The sequence below is a fragment of the Amblyraja radiata genome, chromosome 5 (assembly GCF_010909765.2).
Source record: "Amblyraja radiata isolate CabotCenter1 chromosome 5, sAmbRad1.1.pri, whole genome shotgun sequence".
Lineage (NCBI taxonomy): Eukaryota > Metazoa > Chordata > Chondrichthyes > Rajiformes > Rajidae > Amblyraja > Amblyraja radiata.
In genome coordinates this window covers 94,223,333-94,233,148 of record NC_045960.1, presented here as the reverse complement: position 1 = coordinate 94,233,148, position 9,816 = coordinate 94,223,333, and the positions used below count along the sequence as shown (strand labels likewise).

The 9,816-nt window shown below is 40.6% G+C and overlaps 1 protein-coding gene across 1 annotated transcript; it reads left to right on the top strand.

Moving 5' to 3' along the window:
- Window positions 1-407: 407 nt before the first annotated feature.
- Window positions 408-9,402, top strand: fam89a (family with sequence similarity 89 member A). Its single transcript, XM_033021815.1, has 2 exons — window positions 408-851; window positions 6,835-9,402. Exons 1-2 carry the CDS (start codon window positions 531-533, stop codon window positions 7,111-7,113), a joined length of 600 nt encoding a protein of 199 aa, XP_032877706.1. The 5' UTR covers window positions 408-530; the 3' UTR covers window positions 7,114-9,402.
- The last annotated feature ends 414 nt before the right edge of the window (window positions 9,403-9,816 follow it).

Here is a 9,816-nt window from a genome sequence, read left to right as displayed (position 1 = left end):
GGGAGTGTAGAGGGGTGGAGTGAGTGTAGAGGGGCGGAGTGAGTGTAGAGGGGCGGAGTGAGGGAGTGTAGAGGGGCGGAGTGAGTGTAGAGGGGCGGAGTGAGGGAGTGTAGAGGGGCGGAGTGAGGGAGTGTAGAGGGGCGGAGTGAGTGTAGAGGGGCGGAGTGAGTGTAGAGGGGCGGAGTGAGTGTAGAGGGGCGGAGTGAGGGAGTGTAGAGGGACGGAGTGAGGGAGTGTAGAGGGGCGGAGTGAGGGAGTGTAGAGGGGCGGAGTGAGGGAGTGTAGAGGGCGGAGTGAGGGAGTGTAGAGGGGCGGAGTGAGGGAGTGTAGAGGGCGGAGTGAGGGAGTGTAGAGGGCGGAGTGAGGGAGTGTAGAGGGCGGAGTGAGGGAGTGTAGAGGGCGGAGGGAGTGTAGAGGGGCGGAGTGAGTGTAGAGGGGCGGAGTGAGTGTAGAGGGGCGGAGTGTTACGCGTGTGTGCGCAGGATGTGAGAGCCGCCCAGTCCCTGGAGAGACGGCGGAGCAGAGCAGTGATGGACCCTCCCTCACTCGCTCCTCACCAGCCGCAGCTGCGACGGGAAGCGGCGGTGTCCATGGCGGGGAGGCAGGCGGACGGCGGCGGCTCGGTGCCCAACACGACGTGCCTGCAGGGTTTACCGCCGCTGCCCAAGAGCCTGAGCGGCCTGCTCAACTCGAGCGGCGGCTCCTGGCGAGAGGTGGAGCGTGTGTACGCCAAGCGCTGCATGATCCAGGAGGACCTGAGCCGGGCCCGCAGTGCGGGCAGCCGCCGCGCCCAGCAGCCCAGCAAGCCGGCCAACCTGGACGCCGCCCTGGCCCTGCTCCGCAAGGAAATGGTGAGTGTAGGGGCCCAGCCGGCCGGGGGGAACATGGCACCGGGGTGCACTGTTACACCTTCAGCGGTACAGGATACACTGTGATGTGTCTTCTTGCCCTTGGGTAGTACAATGTGCCAGGATACACTGCAGTGCACCCTAACCCTGTTGATTGTAACGTACCCATAACTGTGCAGTAAACTGTGTCAGGATGTATAATGATGCCCTTGTTTTAGGTAATAATCTGTCCCAATGTGCACTGTAGTGTTAAGCCTTTGGGGTAAACTATGACAGTCTACATCATAATGCACCCCAACCCCAGGGATAAAGTGTGCCAGGATGTACTGTAGTGTTTAGGGAGTAAATTGTGCGTGATGAACTTTCATAGAAACCTAAGCCTAGGGAGTAAAGTGTGCGTGATGAACTTTCATGCATTGATCTCTGGAGAGTAAAGTTTGCCAGCACGCCCTGTAATTCACCCTAAACATGTGGAGCAGGTTATGCTAGGATGCACTGTAGTGTACTCTGTCCTTGACGAGTCACGTGAGTACAGTTGTACATTCTGCCCCTGGGGAGTTCATGGTGTCAGGATACCCTGAAGTACTGTCTGCCCCTGGAGAGTACATAGTGCCTTAGATACCATGTACTCTATGCTGACCCTGAGAGTACATGGTGCCAGTATCAGTGTTGAGATGCACTGGCATAGTGCCTGCCCTGGAGTTTATACCTTGCCTGTGTGGAGCAGGCCATACTTGCCCTTGCTATTTTCCCCAGTAGCCTGTCCAATGCTCATTGAGGCATGTTAGCAGATGTTTACACTGTTCCACACTTCTGAGCATCATGCGGTGCTGTTGCATTATATCATACCACACTTGAGTTTGTTTAATGCTAGGGTAACCAGGGAATTTTGCAGGCCGTGGCAGGCCAAAAGCAAGTGTTCGGTGAAACTGTTGCCCAGTCTACATTTGGTCTTGCTAATGTAAAGGAGCCCACATTAGGAGCAATGATTAGAGGTGGTGCATGTGAGCCTCAGTCACACCTCAAAGGGCTGTGGGGATCCCCGGATGGATATGAGGGAGAAGGTGTAGAGATGGATGTTAATCTCTAGTTGCAGGGGAAAATACCTGGGATGGGGTGGTTTGGGTGGGGAGGAGATGAATGAACCAAGGAGTTGAGGAGGGGGTGGTCTCTGCAGAATGTATAAATGGTGAGGACGGGAAGATTGATTGGTGGCGAGATGAAGTTGAAGGTGGCGGAAAATGCCGGGAATGATATGTCCAGTGCGACAGTTCGCGGGGATGAGAGATAAGGAGTAGAGTACTCTATCCTTCCATTTAGTTCATTATATTTAGTTACCATTGTATCTATTGTCATGGTGCAATTTGATCATGTCCAATAAATTAATCATATCTCCGTCCAGTTTCTAGAAATGAAGACAACAATGGTATGCACAGATGGACATGGTGTGCTAACACTGGGTTGTTAATAGTTTAAATGAACTTCAAATGTGATGAACATACGGGGCTCCTCGGGTTTTGGAAGATCTGACTTGGAGAAATCTGACCATCTACATGTTCTATCTTACATTTTTTAATATTTTTTAAAAATGGGAAAATTAGTTACAGACTTATGACATTCTGATTCTGTACCATTGTAACTACACAAGGGAAAGCAATAAATACATAATATTTTGTTTCTCTCAAAAGGAAAAACCTGTTTCTAGATAATTTTCAGTTACAGAACCACAAGAGCTGCCTCTATACAAATACCCAAAGGCAAAGAGGAAAAACTGGCCACATTTCACTTGCTTCTACTGTATAACAGATTTAACTTGGGTTCATTTCTCTTCAAAACATTCAGTAAATGTTATTCAGTTTACCTCAGCTACTATAGCTGAGGTAAACATTTACATTTTCTTCCATTTAGTTTGTATAATCAATTTTGGAACACTTTTTATAAAAGGGAAACATACTTTATTGTTTATGCATGAGATTTCCTTTTAGATGAATGGCAGGCACTTTATACTTGGATTTAAATAACGCCCCATTGACTGATCATTGCCGGCTGTCTGCATTAATGGGCTTCCTTCCCATTTTCTCTAACATTCCCTGCTTTTATCCCAAAATGGATATTTTGTCAAACATCAGTGAACTCTCTTCCACTGATCTTGGTGATACACAGAAGTGCAGGCTTGTATTTCCATTTGAGATCTTTACCAGTATGTTTCCCATACATGGTATAAATTTGGCTCGGAGCCAGAGTGACCAAATGTTTAAACTGATATGGAACGGTATACAAAAATGCTGGAGAAACTCAGCGGGTGCAGCAGCATCGCTCCATAAATGCTGCTGCACCCGCTGAGTTTCTCCACCATTTTTGTGTACCTTCGATTTTCCAGCATCTGCAGTTCCTTCTTAAATACATGGAACAATATACTCTGGGCAAACTATACTTCTTTTAACATGGAGAGAAGACTTGCCTATGACAGCTGAATAATTACAGTATCTTGCCGTATATCTCTTCACATATTATATTGTCTACAAGTCTCTCATTGACTCTTTCTCTGAATTCTATTTCTTCCTGAACATTTCAGGTTTCCTTTGCTTTTTTCCATCATCCATTACATATTTCAAGATGAAGTCTGTACTGGGTTCAGTCCTTCTATTTGAATCTCACAAAAACCTTTCATAATCTTTCAGCTTCTGTTTAATGTTTATGATGCAGCTCTCCCCTCCTGATTTTCCAGATGGTTCCTTTCACCTATTTGGGAACTGCCCCTTTTGTTTGTCATGGCTTTGATTGCAGTTAAGGCCATGGAAATGGAAGTAGGCCAATTTTGGCCCTTCAGCTTGTTCCGTCAATCAATAAGTTTATGGCTGACCTGTGATTCATATTTATAGTCTATTTTCCTTGTATCCATTAAATTCATTTGATAGAAGTTTTGCTAACTAATTTCGGTATTAACATTTACAGTTAACTTAGAATCTATCATCATTTGGAAATGTTTCCCTTCTCCTGCTCATGGAAGCCTTAAGTGCCTGACCCACTTATGCGACAGCCGGCACCCGTGATAGGTCGCCAAAACTTTCAACATGTTGAAAATTCAGCGGCGACCAGAAAGACGCTACGACTCTTTGGAGACCCCTCACGACTATTGGAGACTTCTCACGACCATACAGGCGACCCCTGGCGACATGCCTGTATGGTCGTGAGAGGTCTCCTATAGTCGTGAGGGGTCTCCAAAGAGTCGTAGCGTCTTTCTGGTCACCGCTGAATTTACAACATGTTGAAAATTTCGGCGACTTATCACTGGTGCCGGCAGTCGCCTGTAAAGGTTACGTAAGTGGGACTGGCCCTTTAAGATGACAAATCAACTGAATTGCATTGATTGCTTATTTTTGCCAACTCTTCATGTAATATAGTAAGCTCTTTTTATTGGCAACCTTATCCAGACTGATTACAATCTTGTTCCTAGCTTTGGAATTTGCATACTTTGCTTTATTTAATATTGTAACACAATGTGGGCCATAAGATTGTTGCAATACTAAGTGAATACAAATCAAATCCAGTGGCTAGGTTTGTAACAGTGATTCACCAATTTGTGTATTTTAAGCTATTGATATTTCTTGCTGAGGTCAATTACGATCAGAACTAACAATTCAAATGGTGCTAGACTGAGTCAGATTTGTACAGCACAGAAGTGGGCTTTTCAGCCCACCATGTCCATGCTAATTTTTTTTGCCCGTCTGCATTCATCCCATTTTCCTACCATGCATCTATATTTTTATAGGCCATGCCTATTTGAGTCTGTCTAAAATGTCTCTTGAATGTTGAGTTTTTTAGTTTAGCGATACAGCATGGAAACAGGCCCTTCGGTTCACCAAGTCCACAGCAATCTCACACTCGTTCGATGTTATCCCACTTTCTCATCCACTTCCTAAACAGTGGGGGTAATTTACAAAGGCCAATTAATCTACAACCCGCACATCTTTGGGATGTGGGAGGAAACCGGAGCGCCCTTTAAGAAACCGTGTAAACTACATACAGACAGCACCCGAGGTCAGGATCGAACCCGGCTCTTTGGCATTGTGAGGCAGTGGCACTACCAGCTGCGCCACTGTTCTGGAGATTGTGTCTGACTTTGCTACCTATTCTGGAAGTGAGTTTCTGAAATATAAACCTTTTTTTCAAAGAAAAAAATTCCCTTCAGATCCCCTTTTGAACTCCTTCCTCTCACCTTAAACCAATGCCCTAATTTTTATGTGATTTATTTTACTCATGGAAGATGTTCTATTGCTGCTATGTCCTAACCTGGATCATTTTATATTTTTTATTACATTCCAACCAGTATTCAATTTTCTTCCTTTGCCATGCTTCATAAATTATTTTTTGTAAATATCAGGTTATTTATTAAAAAGCCCATGCTTGTTATATTCTCAATTGAATGATATTTCAACATACGTTAAAGTATTCATATGAACTTAAAAATCAGCTAATGTAGATTGTACTACTTGTATCATTCTGATTACTCTCATCTGGTCTTACTCGAGGTACGTCTGTTTTATAAAGCTTTCGGCTAGTTCACTGACTGGATGTGAGTTTTTTGTGTGTAGCATAGATGTAAATTGAATTTTGCATAGTTCTTGTAATTAAAAATAAATGATCGTTACTGTTGCTCTATTAATTCGTAGTGAAATAAATCAATGACAGGATGTTTGCTTGCTCAGCTTTGGAGGAAAAAAAATAAATAGAAAGCCAAGCAGGGGCATATGTGAAAGACAACCTGTGATAATAGATTTCCAATTTCAATAAATTCAAAAGATCAGCTTACTTGAAACCTAAATCGCTGAGTGTGTAATGTTAAAGTCTTGGACCACTAAAAGCTGAAAGACTGTCAATAGTAAAATGTTAAGCTGTCACTGACGTCCTTCAACCAAGGCTTTACTTTGTCTATTCGCCTATCGCACATTTTCTTCAATGGTCAATAAGTTACGATCGGGAATGTCAATTTGACTGATGTTCTTTATCATCCCAGGATACATGCTGACAGTTAATCTCTCTTAACTTTTCAAATAGCCAACTCATTTCTTTTGATTTTACCATTTGTCCTTTATATTCTGTCGTGTACAAATATGCTCAAATCTGATTTAAATTATTTAAAATCCTGCACAGCCAAGATTTCCTTTCTTGTGTGATCCCAAAATGCACAGAAACCAGACGAAGGGTCTCGACCCGAAACGTCAACTATTCCGTTTCTCCAGAGATGCTGTCCGACCTGCTGAGTTACTACAGCTTTTCGTGCCTATTCTAGATTTTGGTGATTTGTTGGGATCAAAAAAATTGGGATAATACAAGGAAAGCTTAAAAAGTCTAAAGTGATCTTTAACTTTTTCCAGACAATTATCCCTCCCCCCCATAAAGCCATCTTTGATTGCTAGTGTCCTAAGCAATTCCAGAAGTTCCAGCCAGGATAATGGTACCATGTCTTAAATGATCATTGCACCAAGACTCCTGACTGTAGGTCAACATGCAGGTTGGAAAACCAAAGTATCCTTCACATGTTTACGAAGATCCCCAGGTGGAAACAAAGGAATTCTTTCCATCCAGATTTGCTCCAACCAAAGCACATCATGGATGGAATTGGTGGAAGGGGCAGAAGTATATTTAAAATTGATAGAAGAATGTGCCTCAAAGATCTTTTGCAAACTGGTGGGGAAAGCTTTGGGGCTTGGTCTTGTTCTGAGTTGAAAGGTTGTGGAATTTTATTTTTCCAACCATTTCCCCTTGCTCTAACACTTGTAACCATTGCTTGTAACTTTCAGAAAAAATGATTCATCAAAGTTGCTCGTGCACCATCCTGATACATTGTATTTTGCAGTAAATTTTCTGTGCATGCATTGAATTCCTTTTCGGTGTGTCAAGATTTAACTTACAATGTAATCTAAGTGCAAGATGTGGTATCAAATACTTTTTAAAAATCTCTCTCTCTCTCTAAACATCACAGGTTGGTCTGCGCCAGTTAGATATGTCGCTGCTGTGTCAGCTGTGGTCTCTTTATGAATCGATTCAGGAATATAAAGGAACATGCCAAGACCTATCAGCTGCAGCAAATTCGGATTGTTCCTATGGATTGGAAAATGGATACTTCGATGAAGAGGAAGAGTACTTCCAGGAAAGTGTGGAAAATGGGAAAGCTGACAACTTGGAGACAAACCTTGCAGTGCCTAAAACTCTCAATTCCCGTGACCAGTGGATGCAGGATTCTTTTCATATTACCATATAGAAGCTATTCTGCAACTCTGACCTTCACACTATTTCTACAGTAATACTGTTGTAGTTTTTGAAATCAATAAGAGTGAAGGTGAATGTTATCTGGGAAGAAGAGGGGTGGATGGTGGAAAGAAAGTAAAGTTTTAGTAACCAGATTTCATTAAGCTAAATTACAAAGCAGTGTCATTTGTAACATTGTACACATGTAAGGATCTTTTGATAGGATTGGTACTTAAATGTCTTCTATTTGGAAGAAGCAATTCGCTTTGAACCAAGTACTATTTATTTGTTTTGGTTGATGCCATAGCAGGGATTTAAGTTTTGTGGTTGGGGCCATGCACGCTATTTCTAGTTGCTGAAGCACTAGTGTTGGGCTATTGTTGCTTGGTTCAATTTTTCAAACTGAATAAATGAGTTTGTAGGCATAAACAATATAAAACACTGTGATTACTATATTAAGGGCTGAGAACTTTACAAAAAAAAAACACCAAATAAAATTGCAGTCACAGAAGAAATTAAAAAAAAATCCTTCTAATCGTGTGGTATCAGACTCTGCCCCATGTAGATGCTTTGTGGTGATGATAAAATGGAGTTAATGTCAGACTGTTCTGCCTTTCCTATTTGAAGAAATGTACAGTTCTGGGCTAGGGTAAACTGGAACATTTTTAAGCTTGTAATATATTTGGAGTGTATTTACATAAACATGTAGAACTGTATTAAATAGAGAATTTATCATGCCATTTAACTCTGCATTAATCCAGAAAATTTGGTTTTACCTGGTCCAATCTAAAACACATAGAAAAATACCAATTGCAGTGTGTAAGCTGGAAAGCCGTCAGCAAAATGTGAACCTGTTGTAAAAGTGCTTTTGGGAGTTGTTTGGAAAGAATGATTAACACAATGCATGATTACAAAAATGCAATTGATTTAAAAATATTTGCTTAACCACTGGTGAGTAAGTTAAAATAAATGATTGGATTAGCCCTGAGATGGTGATAATATGAATGAGTTGAATATAGGATGAACTGAATTTATTAAAGTAACAGCAATATTTTACCGCAGAATAAAAGGTATTTGTGTAAATTGGGAGAAACCCAAATCCCATTACTTAAATGCAGCACTGTACTAGAATTGTTGCCAGAAACCAATCTCTTAAATCATTCTGAATTTTATCTACTTGATTTTTATAAATTTGTGCTGTAGGTACTTTGTTTATTTTAAAAATAAAAATAATCCAAGGAATAAAACCCAGCAAAAGCATACAAATTTTATGGAGGTCAATAGCTTTTATACCAAATTAAGTTGTTTTATTATAAATGGAAGATACACATGCAACTGGGGCTATTTCAACATAGAGTGAACTTTCTTAACTGTATAGAGCTCCATATTGAAAATGCAGTTTCTTTAATTTCATGGTTTGCAAATCTGTTTTTGTAACTGCTCATTTTGTATCTTGAGATTTGGTGTTTGAAACTTAATTCCGTTTTTTTAAATATTTCTAAGTTATGAAGTTTGGTACATAGTTATAATTACATGTTTTGTTTAGGACTTTTTAATAAGAAGATAGAAAATCCAATTCAATAACTTTTGTATAGGACTTGGATTTCAAGTGTGGGCTACCTATACTAAGTTATGAGACTGGGTGCTTGTGTCTGGCCTTTTGAGTGGAGCTGGTATTTTTTGTCTTTGAACATGGCAAGGGAATTTATCAACAATTGATAAATGTTTTAAAAAAAGATAACACTTGTGCTTTGCATTTTGCTCTTGCCTCCTATCCAGTTAACTGGTGTTTTAGTTTGAATTCTTGCTGCAATTTAAGACTTCAGCTGTCATTTTTATGTTTAAAACAAAACTGCAATATCAACGTGTTCCTGTTTACTATACTGAATGTGTCCAATGAAAGCAGGTTTTCTTTTATGCAATTGGGACACTCATTATAAAACATGCTTCTTGTCCATTTGCACTTGTAGATTTCAAATGTTAGCTCTTAGCTTGTTTGGAGTAGTTGTGGTTATATGTAAGACACTAATTTTTGCATGCATTGTAAAGGGCTCTAACTTGAATTGGCTAAGAAACCTGGGAAGAAAGAACCTTGCATCATTGCATCTGCTAGCAAAAAATATATAGGATCTCTGGATGCCCAGCCTATTGTTGAATGCACACATTTTAAGTGTATTTTACATATTTGAAAATTTGACTTTTAATTTTAAACCTCACTTTTAAGGATGCAATGACCAAATACAGAAACCATATTGAAACATGGATATTACCCCTAAAAGATAATAAACCTAAATAGCTGAGATTTGTTTTGCCTTGAGTATTTTGTGTGTATTCCATTATTTTGCATATTAAACATTGTGTTTGTTGTAGATGAGGGAGCATGGTGGGGGAGATGCAATTCAACTTGCAGATAATAGAAGCTAATGACTAGACCCAGAATGTTTAGGCACTAAAAAACTCTGAAATAGGCAGGCAAAAAGATAATAAAATTACAAAAAGGCACGAAAAAGGCATTTATTGACAAAAAAAGGCACGTATTTTCACTGCCAAAATATGGTTAAAAATGATAATGTAAAGGTGTACTACATTAAATGGCCAAAGTTGCCTGGTTGCACATAATTACTAGCATTTTTTTCCAGATGGTGTTAAACTATGCCGTCTGTCAGACAGAATATGCTTCAGTTGTGAAAAACTTCTTTCTACCTCAGCTGAGGTC

What these genes read in the sequence shown, in the direction of transcription:
- fam89a (XM_033021815.1), top strand. Translation starts at nt 531, where the DNA reads ATGGACCCTCCCTCACTCGCTCCTCACCAGCCGCAGCTGCGACGGGAA. An exon ending in CCCTGCTCCGCAAGGAAATG is followed by an intron (nt 852 to 6,834) that starts GTGAGTGTAGGG and finishes TAAACATCACAG; the next exon opens with GTTGGTCTGCGCCAGTTAGA.